The sequence below is a fragment of the Colletotrichum siamense genome, assembly GCF_013390195.1.
Source record: "Colletotrichum siamense strain Cg363 chromosome Unknown KSG_Cg363_contig01, whole genome shotgun sequence".
Lineage (NCBI taxonomy): Eukaryota > Fungi > Ascomycota > Sordariomycetes > Glomerellales > Glomerellaceae > Colletotrichum > Colletotrichum siamense.
Window position 1 is genome coordinate 1653780 of NW_023501014.1, and position 18737 is coordinate 1672516.

General features: G+C 56.1%; 7 protein-coding genes across 7 annotated transcripts; 4 read left to right on the plus strand and 3 right to left on the minus strand.

Moving 5' to 3' along the window:
* Window positions 1–1254: 1254 nt before the first annotated feature.
* Window positions 1255–3084, plus strand: CGCS363_v000403 (uncharacterized protein; the record flags this gene model as incomplete). The annotated part of the gene is made up of 1 exon (XM_036632252.1): window positions 1255–3084. One exon carries the CDS (start codon window positions 1255–1257, stop codon window positions 3082–3084), a length of 1830 nt encoding a protein of 609 aa, XP_036501368.1.
* Window positions 3085–3940: 856 nt separating this feature from the next.
* On the plus strand, window positions 3941–5381 carry CGCS363_v000404 (putative J domain-containing protein; the record flags this gene model as incomplete). Its single annotated transcript, XM_036632253.1, has 3 exons — window positions 3941–4013; window positions 4087–4988; window positions 5094–5381. 3 exons carry the CDS (start codon window positions 3941–3943, stop codon window positions 5379–5381), a joined length of 1263 nt encoding a protein of 420 aa, XP_036501373.1.
* A 2056-nt stretch (window positions 5382–7437) lies between these two features.
* On the plus strand, window positions 7438–9341 carry CGCS363_v000405 (uncharacterized protein; the record flags this gene model as incomplete). Its single annotated transcript, XM_036632254.1, has 4 exons — window positions 7438–7581; window positions 7640–7744; window positions 7803–8756; window positions 8814–9341. 4 exons carry the CDS (start codon window positions 7438–7440, stop codon window positions 9339–9341), a joined length of 1731 nt encoding a protein of 576 aa, XP_036501374.1.
* A 778-nt stretch (window positions 9342–10119) lies between these two features.
* On the minus strand, window positions 10120–11043 carry CGCS363_v000406 (Reticulocyte-binding protein 2-like protein a; the record flags this gene model as incomplete). The annotated part of the gene is made up of 1 exon (XM_036632255.1): window positions 10120–11043. One exon carries the CDS (start codon window positions 11041–11043, stop codon window positions 10120–10122), a length of 924 nt encoding a protein of 307 aa, XP_036501371.1.
* Window positions 11044–13706: 2663 nt separating this feature from the next.
* On the plus strand, window positions 13707–15856 carry PRE10 (putative proteasome subunit alpha type-7; the record flags this gene model as incomplete). Its single annotated transcript, XM_036632256.1, has 4 exons — window positions 13707–13709; window positions 13829–14053; window positions 14161–14810; window positions 15475–15856. 4 exons carry the CDS (start codon window positions 13707–13709, stop codon window positions 15854–15856), a joined length of 1260 nt encoding a protein of 419 aa, XP_036501372.1.
* A 232-nt stretch (window positions 15857–16088) lies between these two features.
* CGCS363_v000408 (uncharacterized protein) lies at window positions 16089–16493 on the minus strand (the record flags this gene model as incomplete). Its single annotated transcript, XM_036632257.1, has 1 exon — window positions 16089–16493. The coding sequence occupies one exon, from the start codon at window positions 16491–16493 to the stop codon at window positions 16089–16091; it is 405 nt and encodes a 134-aa protein (XP_036501599.1).
* Window positions 16494–17543: 1050 nt separating this feature from the next.
* On the minus strand, window positions 17544–18536 carry CGCS363_v000409 (uncharacterized protein; the record flags this gene model as incomplete). Its single annotated transcript, XM_036632258.1, has 1 exon — window positions 17544–18536. One exon carries the CDS (start codon window positions 18534–18536, stop codon window positions 17544–17546), a length of 993 nt encoding a protein of 330 aa, XP_036501376.1.
* Window positions 18537–18737: the final 201 nt, after the last annotated feature.

Here is an 18737-nt window from a genome sequence, read left to right on the forward strand (position 1 = left end):
TGTATGATGTTGCTGTTGAGTGTTTTGGATCTGTCTTTATGTTCGACTCCCCCAAAAGATGCCAGATATTTATGCTCATACTCTGCAGATCAAAAATTCAAAAAGTCACTTATCATATTTGGTCTCTGAAGAATGTCGCGGCAGCGGGGTGAGAGATATGGCCGCGAGACTGAACAACGCCCTTGTTCAGCGGAGGTCGGGGCCCTTCATAGTTGACCACTCGGCCGAGGACCGGAATCTGTTGGCCCATGTGACAGAGATTTACCCATTATTGGGGCTGCTGTCATGTTATTCTTTGTGAAAGCGTGATCTGCTGAGCGTCGGGCGAGTGAGATTGAGGCCGAGATGACAAAGAAGAAGCAGATACATCTGGGCCTCGACGACTCGGCCGAGGTTTCGTATATGTTGCTGAAGGGTCACTTCAAGAGCCTGGTTGCATGTCGATCAGATCCAACGGCTTCGCGTGAAGCTTTTCAATAGTTCTGCAGTGATTCACTGACGTTTTCCGATTTAGGCAATTCACCACTCAATCGCCGGTCCCGTAGTGGGTCACCGGGCCGGGAGAGGCGTGGGTCCGGGGTCGTCCAGAATGACACGAAAGGAGGGACCCGATATTCAGCTACACAGGCTCTAAATGAGGTAGATAGAGTAAGGTAGTCAAGCCACGCATGAGTAATTGCATGAAATTTGGACATGGATAACTTGCAAGGTGCGTCAACGACGACGCGACCAACCACCCCATCCCACTGGTTTCCTTCCGTCTGCCTCGCTTATCCGAGCGTTTAGTTGACAAAGCAGGTTGACAAAGCAGCGTCAGGAGCGATGAACAATGGGGAAAGGGCACATTCAGAACTCGTCCTCTTCTTTTTCGATTAGTTGGGACCGTAATAATTCTAAATCCGGTCCAACATTATCCCTTCGTGACTTGCTCAAAGCTTTCTTTCTCCATTATGGTTATTGTTGTTTTCCCAAGTTCATGGATGATGAGCCTCACACTCAAAGACTCAACTGCTTCGGGTAGGACGATTGTCGAAGTTTCTTTCAATCCAAGCATACAGGCATTGCTGGTCTATGCCACGGATTGGGCGCCGCCTATATGATAAATTTCATGGGCTGCCAGGTAGATGTCTCCACGACGAACAGTCTTTCCAGATCGCAATAATCACTCTAACATTCGTTGCAACCGGCAGCTTCTTGTATATCTTTACACAGCAAAAACATCGTATAGCTGCGTTAACAGTCATCGTTATCAGAATGTGTATCCAATTATGGCGCAGATATTTCTGCCCCAAAGCACCCGACTTTGGACCTCTGCCAGCAAACGCTTTCACAGTCCCGCACCCCAGGCCAAGCCCCTCCGGCCACCCACACCATCTAGTGAACCAGGAAGAGAACATATTCAGGGAAAATTGGGAGGATCCTCAAGACCAGGTCCCAAATGGCAAGCACATCCACTGGATGGCAAACTGGATCCGCTGCTCCCATAATTATCATCGGCAATGCGAGGAGCTCTCCAACAACATGAAAAAGATCCAGTACATCGGCACCGCATGCCCGTTCTGCAAAGGAGACATCGACGTTCACGTCGAGAGACGAGAAGACGTCTTTGGCGAGTGGAACATACACCCCGAGATCCCGGTGGAAAACGACCCCGACCAGCAGCTGGCCGCTAGGTTCGATGCCTACAAGGAGTATTACATTCTCAGGCTCCTCCTCCTCATGCACAGGATCTTGACGAGTCCTTACCCCATCGCCTCCGAGAGCTTGGAATGGAGCCAGATCATCGACACTTGCTGGCAAGAGACCTTCTGCAAAGTGGTCTTCAGTCATGTTGGACACGCCATGGATGTGTGCGACTGCCCCTCGACCAAGGAGGAGTGGCGCGTCAACCCCGCCATCACGTTGAGAAAGAACGAGGCGGAGTCCGTCCTTGAGGGTATCGACAAGATACCTCGCGGCGAGCGCGAACGATTCTGGATGGGGCGTATCTTCAGATACGACGCAGCCACCAACGTTTACACAGAAGACTGGACAGTCACCGACAGAGCACGACAAATCTACGGCCTGTATCGTGCCAGCGACTTCCCCGAATACCAGATGCAGTACGTCGACGTCGACTTCGACGCCTGTGCCAAACGGTACGACAGGCTCGTAGACCTCGGGGACGACTGCCACGAGGAACTAATCAAACGGGGGCCCCAAGTCTCGCAAAGCTACCCGTACAACAACGCCACCTTCCACACACGAAGGGTCCAGTGGATGGACCTGGACAACTGGCCGTCGGCGCTTCTACGTCGCGAGACGCTCTTGCAGTGGATGTTCATGTTCCTCGCGTACGATGCAGGGCTTGACGAGGAGGTGATGATGTTCCTCGGCGGCGCTCTCCTCGCCATCCTCAACCCCTACCCGTCCATTCGGACAAGGTCGCACCCGTCGCATAAGAAGCCGGAGTGCCTCGACCCGGACCTCGCCGCTTGGGATGTGCTGCAGGAATGCGTCTTCGAGCTCGAGAACCACTGGCCTCTGCTCGCTCGCAGGAGCGAGATCCAGGAGAACCTCTACGACGCCGCACACGAGACGTCGGCCCTGGTGAAGTTGATCAGGCGCAACAGGCGGATCATCGCGAACGATATCAATTCCCGGAACCAGGCGGCCGACCGCGGCGTCAAGGCCTTTGCGGTCAAACCGCAGGAGGCTATCAATCAGGGACAGACGCAGTGCTCGGTGTGTACGGACACGTGGGGCTCGCAGCCGTTCCACCAGCCCGTCAAGATGCCGTGCTGCAAGGCGTTCGTCGGGGCCCGGTGTCTCAAGCAGTGGCTGGCGTCGAGACCGCTTCGCGGGGCCGAAGAGGACGTCTCCGAGGACGATGCTACGTGGGCGCAGGGTTGGAAATGCTTGTTGTGCCGGGCTCCGATAGGCGACAAGTTCCGGCCGAAGCTGCGTGAGCATCAAAGGCTTGGCCCGGAAAATCTTCGAGATCTCGCCTTCAACAACGTGTCGAAGAGTTTCGAGCAGCCATCGTGGTGGTGGGGGAGTAAGCTCTTTGAGCATCAGATGAATGGAGGGCCATCACAATCTTAGAATGGCTTCTCTTTGGAAAACTTAGGAGGGATACTTGGGCGTGGAGGATATTGTTTGGGTTTTTTGTTCGCTATACAGACCATGAGAAATATTTTGGGGCACATCGTGTAAGAGACAGACTATTTGTGCAGGTCGTGAAAACAGTACCGTCGGTGATAATAGGAGTTGAGTACTTGACTGCAGACCATCTCACCGAGCCTCACCTCATTGACCGAGGGACGTTGAGGCACGCCGTTCGGAGGCTTACATAAGACATATAGGCCGCACAATTAAGGGAGCAGATCTGGATCAATCTAGGCCCAAGATGGACTGGTGCGATTCATGAACCCCTGTCCGGAACCTTCTCCTTTGAGTCTCTTTTGCAAACGGGAGTCCCCTGGGCCGCAGCACCAGCAGCAGCCGACCCTTTGCGACTGGCCCCCCGGTTGAAGGCAAAAAAGTTCCCTTGTCCAACGGGAAATTCCATCTCCTTTGAGATCTCCTTGCCCAAGAGACCACATTTCCCATTTGCAAGTCTCGGGAAAATTTTCTTTTCTCTGGGCAGCCAGTTTTCTGCTCTTTAGCATTCGGATTCGCAGGGAGGCAAAGTCTTTTGTCAACCCTTTTGGAGGAAACAGAACAAGAGGACAGAGAGGTAGGTTACGTTCGTTTTGTTTGATTGGTGGTTCCATGCTGTTGTTGTTGCTTCGCTGGCAGCTCCATGCCACATGCTCCCCACGTCCCCATTCGAGAAGCTAAAGCTAATAACACCTGGCATCCTCAGGACTCGACACCGAGACTCTCCCATATTTCGGCCGTCCCCGTGCCGCATCTCGTCGACTCTTTGGCATAGTACGCTGGTTCTGGTTATGCAAGGATGAGGTTCAGCGTGCTGTCTATTGGCCTCTTGGCCCTCCTGTCGCCCTTGACCGCGGCCTGGAGCAAGGAAGGTGAGCAAACAATTGCATCCGCAGACACAAAGCACCATTGTGCGACACAAAAGCTGACAAGAGACACAAATAGATCGGGAGATCTTCCGCATCCGTGATGAGATCAAGGCGCACGAGCCCAATGCAGACGCGACCTTCTACGACCTCCTCGGCGTCAAGAACGGCGCCTCCATCGACGACATCACCAAGGCCTACCGCAAGATCTCCCGCTCCCTCCACCCTGACAAGGTCCGCCAGCAGCTCATCGCCGAGCGTGCCAAGGCCAAGAAGGACAAGAAGAAGAAGCCCGGTGTCAATGTCTCCAAGCCCCCTACCCAGAAGGAGATCAAGGCCGCTGTCAAGATCGCCTCCGACCGCCAGGCCCGTCTCGGTCTCGTGCGCAACATCCTGAGCGGCCCTGACCGCGACCGCTACGACCACTTCCTCCGCAACGGCTTCCCCGCCTGGAAGGGCACCAACTACTACTACAACCGCTACCGCCCCGGTCTTGGCACCGTTCTCTTCGGAGTCTTCCTCGTCGCCGGCGGTGCCTTCCACTACATTGCTCTGTACATGTCATGGAAGCGCCAGAGAGACTTTGTGGAGCGCTACATCAAGTTTGCGCGCAATGCTGCTTGGGGTGACAACCTGAACATTCCCGGTATCGACGATGCTCCCGCCCCTGCGCCCGCCCCGGCTGCTGCCGAAGACGACGAGGACGCGCCCCCCATCCCGAGGAACCGCAAGGAGCGCCGCATGCAAGAGCAGGCCGCTCGCAAAGGCGCCGCTAAGGAGGGCAGGGGCCGTGGCCGCAAGCCCGCCGGCAGCGGCACCGCGACTCCCCGCGAAGCCGCCGTCGCCCAGTCCTCCGGCCCGACTGGAGCCAAGAAGCGTGTTGTTGCTGAGAACGGCAAGATCCTCGTTGTCGACTCCGTCGGCGACGTCTACCTCGAGGAGGAGAACGAGGACGGCGAGGTGGAGCAGTTCCTGCTTGATGTAAGTTCTGATCGCCGCGTGTAGTGTCAAGCTAGAGCTTGACAGGCACAATCTCCGCTACGCAATGGCCCAAATCTCGGGTGATGCTAACTCAAAGAACAATAGCCCAACGAGCTTCCTCAGCCCACCATCCACGACACCGCGCTCGTCCGCCTCCCCGTCTGGGCCTACAACCGCACCGTGGGCCGCGCTCTCAACAAGGAGACCGAGGAGGTCGCACTCGAGACTGAGGAGTTCGACTCGGACGACGGCAACGCCCAGCACACTCCCAGCTCCGACTCAACCGCTGACGACTTTGAACTTCTGGAAAAGTCGACCGACTCCCTTGGTAAGGCCAAGGCTAGCGGCGCGCAGACCGGTAAGGCCAACAAGCGCAAGAACAAGAAGAGGTGATGGGGGCGCCTGGGGAAGACGGAGGGGAAAGCATGACAAGCCTTTCTCCTGTTGCGCATCGTCGCCAAGGCCGTGACAGCTCGTGTGGCTCCACGATTGGCCGCGGAAGGCCCAGACACACGACGGAAAGTTGCATGACGCATCACGAAAGCTGTTGATCTTTTGCTCTCTGTCGCGCGCGTACAGATACACGTAGACCATCCATCAATGCATATTTGTTTAACGCAAGGCCCGTTCCTGGCCCCCTTCATGCGCGTGATGGCACCAGTTTCGCATGGCTACTACTGCGAGTGCTTGGACTGACAGGAAGCAGAGAACTCGGGGCAATCCTTTCCGCAGTTCCGTGCTGCGGCGACACTGACCTTGCGGGTTTCGGATCGGCGTTTAGACCCAGCCCGGCGGGTGCAACTTCCATTCCAAGTTGTCTGGCCGTGATCACAACTGCGTGAGACCGTTTCCTGCCTCCTCTGCACCTCTCAAACTATGTTTCGTCCCTTCCCTTGCTGTACTGAAATCCAAAGACTCTCGTATTGCATAGCGCGTGCAGCAGGTGTCGCAGGGCGGTTCATCCCCCTCTTCTTCACACGTTTTGATGAACTCTACCAGGGATCAAGATCGACGTCAGATAAACATGGCATCGACCGATGGACAGCTCCGTCCCACCGGAAAGGCAGAAAAAAAAACCCAGATTCAATTCAAGCTTCATTCACAGCCCGGCTTGCATCATCAGCTCACTCTCTTATCATACTCGAGCGAATAGAAACACCGTCTTTCAAGTATCGCCCTGAAACAAGGCACTGGAAAAAGGGGAAACGTCTCTTAGCTGATTCCAAAAACAGACCAGCCGTTCCTGGCGTTATACCCAAAAGAAACAAAACGCAACGCCAAGCGAGCCCCCGCCTTGGAGTCGATCTTCCCTCTTTCCCTGCAAAGGAGAAGGAGGCTTGAGCGTAAACAAGAGAGTCGGAACGATCCAGGCACAGCAACCAGCCCACCGCTCGAGCCGCATGGTCGCCCGGGTCCCAAAGGCTCCGCGGTAGACCTGATCCAGTTTACCTGACGCTTCTCTGTTGGGGGTCGTGTTTTTTTCTTCGAGCTACTGCGGTGCTTTAGCGTCTGTTCGCCGACGTCGTCAACCACGCCAACTCGACCGCTAGCCAGAAAACCCTATCTCACTCGAGCTGCGCAACCTGCGCTACTCGCCCATCCTCATTGGCGGGGATGTGGTGCTGTTCTTGTGCCTGGGAATAAGGCACCAGGGGCGCACGCGGAACAGAGCGATGGAGGTGGGATGGGTGAAAGGAGACGTAGCTACGTCCTTTCTCCTTCTCCAAAACACGCCTGGATGCAGCCCTCAGAGGCATCTCAAGGCTATTGGGCGCGTCACTCTCATAGACTTCGCGACCTGACTCCCGCCCACACTCATACACCACGAGTGTGATGTTTCTTCAAGTGAAGCGGAAGGGTGGGCGTCGGAAATTGTGGACAGCTCCTGGTGGACGAGCGAACAACAGATACCCGCCCCGCCATCATTCACGTCCAACTCGTATGGATGTATGGATACCACCGTCACCCAAAGCCGGAGGCGTTCCCCGGCTCTGGCGTCCCGGGAATGGACTGGTGGCTATTCTTACCTGCTGCCACGGCTCAATCGAGATATCAGACCTAACGTACCCCTAAATCTGGTTCCCTCCCAACCGAAGACCCGAGCGTGGCTAGACTCACGCTTATGCTTGCTGGCTCGTTCACTCTCTCACTCTCTCTTACACACGTCGTTTATGATATGTATACCCAGTGGTAGCCACCCCAGACCCTGACAGGTCCCATCTTCTCCTACCCCATCTCCCGTTTCTCCATCGCCCCCCCGGCATCGTCCCGCCCACCCGGATCACACACTGCACATCACGTTCCGCCCGTCGCCTTAATCCCGACGATCATAAGCCAAAACCCCGTCAATATGTCCAGGTGAAAAGAAGAGCAAGCACAAGAAAAGCAGACGACAGAAGGACGAGAGAAAGAGAGAGGGGAAGACGGAACAGTGGATGACACAGGCAGAATGGAGGATCGCAGCGGGCAAGTGCTGGCCGTCGCGGTCCTCTTCTTTGTGCTGTGCTGGAGCGTCGTCGGCCTGCGCATATACTGTCGAGGATGGATCATACGCTCCTTTGGCGTCGACGACAAGTTGATGATTGGGCTCATGGTAGGAAGCCAAAACTTATTGCTTACAACTCCTGACATGTGACTGACACCGCTTACAGCTCTTATTCACCGTCTACCTGATAATGCAAATACAAGGCGTCCGTTATGGCACAGGACGACACAGGGCAGATCTTACGGAAGAAGCCAACCGTGATGCCCTCATGGTAACCCCTCTCCCCGTTTCACCCTCCGAGAAACCCACCTCACTAACAACCAACACAGTACTGGTACATTTGCGAACTCCTCTACATAATCTCGACCTGCCTCCTTAAAATCTCCGTCGGCTACTTCCTCCTCCGCGTCTCCATCCGCCGCTCCCACGTCTGGATTCTGCGCGTGCTCATGCTCGGCACCGTTCTCTTCGGCACGACCTATTTCTTCATGGTCACGTTCCAGTGCGTCCCCGTAAACACCTTCTGGGAGGAATCCCCCCGCGTGCAAGGGAAGTGCTTCAACGACCGCGTCGTCGTCATCATGACCCTGACGGCGTCCATCATCAACTGCCTCGCCGACTGGTCCTTCGGCATCCTCCCGCTCTTCATCGTCTGGTCCCTCTCCCTCCCCAAGCGCACCCGCCTCCTCGCCTTCGCCATCCTCTCCTTCGCGGCCATCGGCTCCGCCGCAACCGTCGTTAGGTCCGTCTACATTCCCACCCTCCTCAACGGCGACGACTTCCTCTGGGCGACCACCGACGTCGCCCTCTGGAGCACCGTCGAGCCCGGCATCGGCATCACCGCCGCCTCCCTCGCCACTCTCCGCCCTCTCTGGCAACTCGTCTGGTACCGCGCCGGCCTCAAGTCCCAGGCCCCCCGCGCCGTAGCCTGGCGCGAGCGTTTGCAGGGCAAGCCGTCCTACGTCCGCAGCGACGAATCCGGCGGCCGCGCACGACAAGCTCGCTTCCGCCTCTCGGATGTAGACGCACCCCTGGAAGAAATCGAAGCCAACATCCAGGCCGAGATCCAAGCTGAGTTCGACGCGGCCGAGCTCCCTCGCATACACCACCCCGGCGACGACGCGGCAACATCGACAGCCCCGTCAAGACGCAGCGGACTGAGCAAGACGTTCGACTTGTCGTACCCCCGGAGACGCAGCGACGAGGAGGACGGCGAAGGGCTCGTGACGCCCAGGGAAGACGGCGCGGGCGGGCACTACCTCGCCCCGACGCCGACCCGCGAGGTACTACATCTCCCTAACCAAGCAACGCTCGAAGCACTCCATGCTAACAACCCGCAGACGCACGAAGAGCCCTCCGACCTCGAAGACGGCCTCCACCTCTCCCCCATGGTCCCCTCCACCGCCCCGACCCTCAACTGGGTCTCGCCGCGCATGTCCGCCCTCTCGATGGGCTTCACGCCGCCCGGCAACAACCCCAACGCCCGCGACTCGATGCAGTCCTCAACAACATGGGGCGGCTTCAACAACAACGACCCGCGCGCGAGCCGCATCTCCAGCCTCACGACCGCAACCACCGGCGTCGCCGTCACAAACACCTACACCGGCCGCGACAGCGTCAGCCACATCGACACGTACCGCGACAGCCGCACGACGGCGCGCAACAGCCGCTACGACCGGTACAGCCGCGCGACGCGCACGAGCAGCTACCACAGCCGCTTCCTCGCGCCGCCGTCGCCGGGAGATGTGCCGCTGCCGAGTCCCCCGCCGCCTGTGTGGCAGGTCAACGTGCCCGGCGGCATGGACTCGGCGCAGTGGCTGTCGAGCAGGATGACGGAGCACCCTGGGAATCCAGGCGGGCGGATTTGATTGTTGGGATGAAAAGCATTAGTACAAAAACACTTAATCGATCATGGACCATATCATATACCCGGCGTATACAGCGAGATACCACTTGACGAAAACATTTTTTAGTATTCAACCAAAAACATTGGGCATAATGGGATGAGGATTGTTGTTATTACTGGGGCCGAAAAGGAAGCCATTGGAAAAAGGGGGCTCACAAGTTGAAGTCTGACGACTGTGGATACGAAAGGGGGAGATCATGGGATGGCAACATCATTTTACGTGGTTGAATAGAGCATATATGCTTGCCGAATGAAAACACATTTAGCAACTTACCGACTTCGAGTGCAATACGTGAGTGTCAAGGCGGTACCTCTGGGTATTGCCTACGTCAAGCGCGTGAATTCCGTCGAGTACCCCTTTCATGCCCATCCTCATCGTTCGTTTCTTTCCTACACATACCTCTGCAGGCCTATCCTTTTTGTCCCCATCACTGGCATCATCATGTTCATCACTGTCATATTCGTCCCGCCTGTCTTCAAGCTCGTCGCCCCATGAAACGTAACGTAAGATAATTGAATTGATTTTCTCGCTATTCATTCCTCATGCCTTCCCAATGGTATACGTTCAATGCCTATTCATAACGGAGCCAACAAAAGTGAAAAGGTCTCCAAAGGCGTGCCAAAATCGCGACTCTTCCATCCGTTCCTGTTCCTTCATGCAGTCTAACTGGTATCTGCTGCCGGTGTATGCCTTCGCTGCCATGCTGACGAATGCTTAATAATAATATGTACGCAGCTCATTAAATCTCCATCGCCTCCATGTTGCCTCCCCATGCCTGGTAGGCACCGTACTGGTTCTCCATCTGCATCTGCTGCTCCCGGGCCCAGTCGTCGCCGAAGCCCTTGTACACGGGGTCGGTGGCCGGCTTGTACGACGAGCCGACGGCGGAGCCGTAGTGAGAGTAGTTGTTGCCCGAAGAGCGGAGAAGCTCGGCTTGTTCGCGCTCACGCTGCTCCTGTGCTTGCTGCTCCCGAGCGCGCTGTTCGCGCTCTTGCTCACGGCGCATCATCTCCTCGTAGCCGGACATCATGTAGGGCTCGACGTGGTGGGAGATGGAGCTTGCGAGCCAGCGACTGTCGTCGGCCTGGATCTGGGTTCCGTCGAGGCTCATGACTTGCTGCTGCTGCTGCTGCTGCTGCTGCCTCTCAGCCTCCATACGCTCGTACCGCATGCGAGCCAGCTGCTCCTCTTGCTCAAGGGTGGTGCTGGTCCATGCCAGGGTGGGGTTGTCGTTGCTCGAGGTAGGCGGGGCCTCGCGCCAGAGCTCGATCAGACGGAGCTGGTGGGGTTCCTCGGAGATTCGGAAGAGCTGGAACTGGGCGGGGGAGAGAACGGAAGTGTCGACGCCATGTTGGGCGAGGACCAACTCGGGGGTGATCTGCTCAGTCTGAGGAGGTTCAGAGGAAGGGCGCTGGACCTCGTGCTGAGGTTCTTGTTGCTGCTGGCGCACGATGTGGGCGTTGGGGGTGTAGTGCTGGGAGATGGAGTAGATAATGGGGGCCGGTGCGGCATTGGCGGGGGCGGGGTCTGGGGACTGCTGCTTGAGCTCCTCCTCAACCTTAAGAGGGGCCGGGCTCTGAACCTCGGGGTTGAAGGTCAGGTTGCGGGAAAAGAGAGTTGCAAGGTCGTCTTGGACCTGCATGGAGGGCTGGAAGGAAACCATCTTCCTATGAGTTTGTTAGCAAATATTCTTCGTGAAACTTGTGCAAGACGTGATGTTGCTGCTGTTGTTGATCATCTCCGACAAAACCCCGGCGGGGCTCCGAAAGCGGGACCGGGGCGTTTGATCGGACGGCGCCGGAGTTGGCTCGTGGGAGCAAGACTTGCCTTGTTGGGAGTTGCGAAATTGGCGGAGAAGCCAGAAATGAAGGCCGTTCGGTGTGAAACTGTTTGCTGTAGAGGTAAAAATGTAGGCGAAATATGAAGACAGTAAATAGCTGTCTTTTGGCTTGTTCTTCCTTCTTCTTCTTGGGGTGCTCGGCTCGGGGTGGCTTGAGACAGCGTCTGGTGGGAAAACAAAACTGTTTATATTGGCTATGCTATTTACTCGAGGGAAATCGATTTTTTCAGGAGACGAATATTCGTAGTGATAAGAAAGCGAACAGAAGACTCGGTAGACGAAAGAAAAGTGGTCTTGAAAAGCAACGGTCGGGGGTTTGGTTCGGTCTTGATGTTCCCTTGGGCAGGAAGACAGCAAGCAGGGTTGGGGTTGAAAGGGGGGCGCGGATGCGATGCCAACAGGTCAGCGGTGCAGATGCAGTCAGTGGCCTGGTGGGGTGAGTTTGCAAGAAGTCGAACGTCTCGGCGGCGACGGCGGGATTCGTTCGGTTCGGTAACACGGTCGACGGAACGGGGACAGTTTGTGATTCTTCAGTAGCAATAGCCGGTAATCGTTGAGTTTGCAAAATACAAGAATCTGTAGAATGTTGAGGGCGGTTTGGACTTTATATGGCAAGAAGAGTCATAACCCTTTTCGGACTTGTAGGGAAGGAGGGGAGAGACAAGTGGAGGGCAGGAGGGGGGAGCAGAGGCACTTGGAGGGAGGGACGAGGGACGCCGGGCTGGCCTGGCAGGGGGAAATTAGGAAGGAGGGGCAACTAGCAGGCAAGGTCATGACGCAGGCAGGGCAATGTGACGCAGATTCACAGGCCGTAGCCAGACGGCCCTTCCCTTCATCTTTCCGCTACCAGCAGATACCAGTACGCAGTAAGGTAGAGACGGGCGGGAGGGAAGATGCGCTGAATGAACGCTTTGGCTTTTGGCGGTCGGGTGCCTGACCTGACCTGACCTGACATGACTGACCTGACCTACAGACCGGTGCGGCGTGCCAGGTGCCAGACCGGGGCCAGGCCCGGCGCATACATGGCGCATCCACACATCACCACCTCATCATTCATCATTTATCACCACCAATAGCGCTAACGCCCAATCTGCTGTCCCGTCAGGCCGGAATGCCTGCCTGATGCCCCTGTTTTCCGCCTGTTTGCTGTCCATAATATAGCTCATCCTACCATTTACCGTCCATACCGATATTCACGGCAAGACATGATTGCCAGGCTGCACCGTGAATTTGGTACCTGACCGACTGGAAAAAGATGGAGGCCATGTATGCAGCTAAAGTAACAAGAGCAGGTCCGGCTGGCCAGCCGGCAGGACATGTCGACTTGAAACATACACTCTTCCAGATCCGCGCCTGTCGCCCAATGGATCGGTGACACGACCAGTCAACCCAGCTTCTGGAAGACACGGAGGTATCAAACCAGTTTCCCGTGACACACGCGAGCCCACCCGGCATCATATGCACCCTCTGTACGCTCCCAGACTGCCTTTTGTTCTCTACAGAAAACGATGATGGCATCCCTCAGACTCTGTTCCGAATCGGCCTGCTAAAAGTATATTCTGTCTTTTGCGGCACTTGTTGCTTCCCAAGAACCGGCGCATTTCAGCAACACTTCGTTTGCCTGCTCAACCTTACCACCTGGGCTTTCCCGAGGCCCAGTCCGGTGCGTCCACACCGCTCCTAAAGATCCCCGTCCCAACATGTTTCGCCGGAATCCATCCGGGCCTGGACTCCTGGGATGCCGGACTATCGGTGTCTAGGAAATGCGACAGGCTCATGATGCGAATTTGTCAAGCCCTTCAGCACTGAGCCAGACAGAGCATTCATGTCGAGGTTCTTCAACAGGAAATGAGGATGGAAAGGGGAAGCAGCTTTCGCACTCGTCGCGATGACACCACGACCCGAATACTTGGGTGCCGCACCTCGCGATGTGCCTGCCGTAAAAGAATGCTGAGGTGATGCCCCTCCGTCGCAACCCCTCCATTGCTGCTGGCACCTGCAGCCCACTGCAGGTTCAACCTGCCCGTGAGTGCGGGATGGTGGGGTAGGTGATGATTAAAAATATTGAAATCCCCTGCAGCTTCCATCGTGAACAACGCTGCGGAGCTTATCTAATCTTGAAGTCAAGCCTCAGCTCCAGCCACACGTGGCTGTGGCTGAATTGATTCCTTCACCCCTTCCCAAGCTGCCTCTAGCCACGCCCCAGGCTTCCCTCCCGCTTTCAACCTGAGGCACCCCTACGTCTAGCCTCGCCGTCGACCTCGCGCAGCAACACGCAGCTCTCAGGTTGCCTGAAGCTCAGATCTCAAGGCTCCAGATTCCCCAATTCCATTCAACGTCCCGCATCGTCATCCACCACCACCCGAAAGCGACACGACCGACATCACGACCTGCACCTCACCTCCTCCGATCACGACGGCCGAGTCCCTCCCTACGTATCCACGCCAGCCACATTTCAAATACCCAATCCCCCTCTCTAATTCACAATGGTAAGCTTGCCCTTGCCAGGTCCTGGCCCGGAGCTGGACGACCGGGATGTTGGGAGCTATCACCATCCCGCCACAACGACAACCAGCGCAGCATTCACTAACCAGTCACCCCATGGCAGACGTCGATAGGCACAGGCTACGACCTGAGCAACTCCATCTTCTCCCCCGATGGTCGTAACTTCCAAGTCGAGTATGCCGTGAAGGCAGTCGAGAACGGCGGCACATCCATCGGTATCCGCTGCAAGGAGGGTGTCGTTCTCGCCGTCGAGAAGATCATCACCTCCAAGCTATGGAAGCCCAACGCCAACAAGCGCATTGCCACCATTGACAGACATCTCGGTGTTGTAAGTCCACCCTTGCTTCCGCACCCCTCCGCAAACGCACACGACCCCTCATGCCAGCTCCATTCGTTTCTCATGCACAAACTTGCATATCGGCTAACATCTCCAAGGTCTACTCAGGCATGGTTCCCGACGGCCGCCACTTCGTCGACCGTGCTCGCGAAGAAGCCCGCGGCTGGCGTGATACCTTCAAGACCCCCATCTCCACCGCCGACCTCGCTGCCCGCATGGGCGGCTACCTCCAAGCCTACACCCTCTATTCCTCCGTACGCCCCTTCGGTATCACCGCCATCGTCGGCGGCTTCGACCCCTCCCAAGAGTCTCCCGTCGACGGCGAGGTCGGTTCTGGCCCCAAGGTCGGCGCCGGAGGCAAGGACGAATCCAAGACCCACGGCGGTCCCTTTCTCTACATGATCGAGCCTTCAGGTCTGTACTGGGGCTACTACGGTGCCGCCACCGGCAAGGGCCGTCAGGCTGCCAAGGCCGAGCTTGAGAAGCTCGACCTGGCTGAGGGAGGCCTGACGCTGAAGGAGGCCGTCAAGGAGGCTGCCCGCATCATCTACGTCGCCCACGACGACAACAAGGACAAGGAGTTCGAGCTTGAGATGAGCTGGATCAGTGACGTGAACGGCCCCACCAAGGGCCGTCACGAGGAGGTACCCAAGGAGCTGCGTGAGGAAGCGGAGCGGTTAGCCAAGAAGGCTCTCGAGGGCGATGATGACGATGACGAGGACAAGAAGGATGACGACAAGATGGAAGAGTAACGGAGCGGCTGACGATTAGAGCGAGGAGGTTTATCACGACACAGAGAGACAAATCAAAAAGAGATCTTTCATGCCATGGAGATGCTGCCGTTGACACCGGTGGCGCTTGAAGGACCTTCGTGTACTTGTAAAAATACCATGATGAGGGCTATGGCGGCTGGTTCATAGACTAATCAGACTTGGCTTGGGCATGTTGCTGGTGTTTTTCGGTGATTCTGGAGATGATGAATATTCCCTTGTTCGCCGAGTGGTCTGGGAGCTTGGCAACTTGCTCCCGCTTGGAGCAACGGGCAGTCTTTTGCCCTCAGCCAGGAGGGGTGGACGTCGCGTTCTAGCCCTTCCACGACTCGTGGATGAGGCAAGGCAAGTTTGACATCGAGAAGGGAAAAGCGTCTGTCATCAGGATTGGGGCTTTTCACAAAATTGCAACACGGCGTGCAGAGGTTCGGACGGATTGTGTTGATTCTGAGTCTGACATGCTCACGGTGACCGGGCATGCGCTGAGATCACCCGGAATTCGTAGCGATAAGGAAAGCGGTGGTATCGATGAGATGTGCTGTTGGATGGGGTTATCGTCAGCAATGAACTGATGCTGAGTGCATAGCGACTCAAAGCGAACCAGCAGGTTATACTTCCTATTTACTTAATAACTCCTCTTAGAGACGACAAGAGCAACGACAGGAGCGACGACAAGAACGACGACAAGGACGAGGACGTGGACAACGGAAGCGATGGTGATAGAAGCGATGACGATAGAAGGGATGACGATAGAAGCGATGACGATAGAAGCGATGACGATAGAAGCAATGGAAACGATAACGACAACGACGACGACGATAGGAGTAACGATGACGAGGACAACGAGGGTGAAGTAGACTATAGTCACAGGAAAAATAGCCAGCATAACACAGGAAAAATAGGCGGTCTCTCTACGGTAATCCTAGAGACACTGGACATCTTATGTTTACTCAGACGTGCACGAGCTCACTTTCTTCATCCTACTTCGAGCAACAAGTTCCACGTCACAGTAGAGGCCGTATAACAGAGATGAGCAAAGTAATTTATATGCTTCGAGGCCCGGCAATTCTGAGCGATGCCATTAGTGACCATATGTAGAGTTCCGCCCCCGGCCCCTGTACGCATAATACCATCTGTGAGCAGGGAATCAAGTCCCGATATCCTACATGTGACGCCCCTCCCCCCGACCTGTGACCCAATTTCCAGTCCTGAAAATGCATCCGCTAGGCTACCTGAGTTCACCTCGCTTGAGCCTCCTATCGCTTCTGCCTCTTGGGTGAGTTGTTATCATCTGACGACTCCTCTCTGCCGTGCTTGGCTACAGCGGACACATCGGTGTCCTTCATCAGACCCTCTCCAGCTTCCTCAATAATAGGCTCCAGGCCACTGACGACAGTCTCCTCATCGTCCACCTCCTCAACTTCAAAATCCTCTCCACGCGCCAACTCTTTCCGGATGGCGTCAAGATCTCGGTCAAGCGTCCCAACCTCGCGCATAGTCTCGTGGTCGTAAAATTCGTCAACCTCGTCCTCCTCAGGGCTGGTTGAAGTCGTGGACTCAGACGGAGAATCGGCAGAGACGGTGGCATTAATTGCATTTCGCTCCAGGACACGCTTCTTGGCCTCGCTGCTCCCGGCGACCTCGACCTCGATCGCTGACATTCTTGGCCACAGCAAGGATGGTCTCCTCCGACAGCATTTCCTCCCACGTGCGAGTGTCGGCAAGAAGGTCTCAGCCATGTCAACGAGGTAGTCCTCCCAAGGCGCTATCGTGGAGGCGTATTCCTCCTCCTTCAGCCGCTGTGCCCACACGGCGACGAACGTGTAAAAGTTAGCTCGTCGAATGGTGGTAGGGTCGTGATACATCTCAAGGTCAGACGAGCCGAAAACGGAGTCGGTCCAAGCCATCCGGTTGAAAGACTTGATGGAAGAAGGCGCGAATCAGCTCGTAGACGAAAGCATAGCGTACACCCCCAGGAATGCTTGGGAATGCTGCTCTGGGCGTTGAGCTCCTCTGACCATTTAGCCACGATGGTTCGTTCCATTTAATCTGCATCAGTATGCTATACTTCGAAAGATGTCAATAATCAGGAGTGTATAGTTCAACCAGGCCGGTGACAGAGACGGGGGGTAGAAACGACAGTAGACGACGACGATAAACGACGACGATGGACGGAGACGGAGACGGCGACGGAGACGGGTAGAGACGACAACAGAGACGACGACAGAGACGACGACAGAGACGACGACAGAGACGACGACAGAGACGACGACAGAGACGACGACAGAGACGACGACAGAGATAACGATAGAGATGACGACAGAGATGACGACAGAGACGACGACAGAGACGACGACAGAGACGACAATCTGAGCACTGGGGCGTGATCCCAACTCCTCCAGTGAAATGTTGAAGCGGGCAAAAGCAATTGTAAGTCCGCGATGCGTGTACGCATGCAACATCTCGACACGGCGACGCTAGTTTCGTTAATGGGAACGTGGCGGAAGTTTGGGACCGATTGGTTGCCTCGAGTCGGGTCCCAGACATGTCCAATATCGATATTATTGGTGTACTCAATCACCTTCTTTTTGTTTCCAGATGGCCAGGCATCATCATCGCTAACGTTGGCTCAGGCATCCTTGGTCGTGTCGTCGGGGCTGTCTTGTCCATCGGGGGCAGCATCATCATCAGACTGATCCGGGATTTCTCTGTCATTGAGACTGATCTTCCATGTCGACGTCAGACTCGGTCTTGTTGTCAGTGCCAGCTTCGCTACCAGGCTTCTCGGAAGACAGTGAGACCTGGTCGTCATGGTCGGCGACGAAGGAGGACTTCTTGCTGCCAAGCTGCTCGGGAGACAGCGAGACCTGGTCGTGATCGTCGGCGTCGAAGGAGGACTTCTTGCTACCAGGCTGCTCGGGAGACAGTGAGACCTGGTCGTCATGGTCGGCGTCGAAGGAGGACTTCTTGCTGCCAGGCTGCTCGGGAGACAGGGAGACCTGGTCGTGGTGGTCGGCGTCAGATGCCTCAGAGGCCTTCTTCTTCTCGTTGGCGCGGATGAAATCGGCGACCTCATCATCGTTATCCCCCCACCGGATACCCATCTTCTGCGTGATGATAGGAGCACTCATCTGCGGCTCAAGGTCTGCGTCACCAAGGCTCTCGAGGGCAGATGTAAACGAAGAGACTGAAACGGAGGGGTCAGGCCGGATGGGCTCAGGTTCGCCAAAGGCCGGGCTGGCACTTCGGGCGCGGGCGGGTTCATGAGACTTCATGAAGCCTTCGTGACCGGAGAAGGAAAGAGCGCGGGGTCTCGAGTGTTGAACATCTCGGAGGAAGGTTCTAATCTCGTCATCCGTCTCTCCGAACTGAAAATCATACTTGTACGACACAGTGGGAGACTTCATGAGAGGTTCAAAGTCTGCATTGTCGGCATTCTCCAAGTCTGGTGAGCGTGAATGAGAAACCATGGGAGAGCGAGGATGAACGTAGTCGACATTGCCGAATCGGGGGCCAACGTCCTGAGGCTGATGCATCATGGCCTGATGAAGCTGGTAGCTGGCCCAAGGAGAGGTCACAGGGCGTTCCTGAGAGGGTCCCTCTGTGAGCTGGCTGACACTTCGGGCGCGAGCGGGTTCATCAGACTCCATGAGGCCTTCGTGGCCGGAGAAGGAAAGAGCGCGGGGTCTCAAGTGTTGAACCATGATGTTGATGTAATGGGGGGAGGGTGTCTGTGAGAGTGAAATGGGTAGTGGTCGAGCTTGTTCGTGTGAGCGGCGGAAGTGATTGCGCGTTGATAATTCGCGTTGGGTAGTGAAGAGTTTGGGAATCGAAACAAGAAGATGGATGGTTAGAAGAGAGAGGGAAAAACAAGGTAGGTAAGGTAAGGTAAGGTAGGCGGGAGG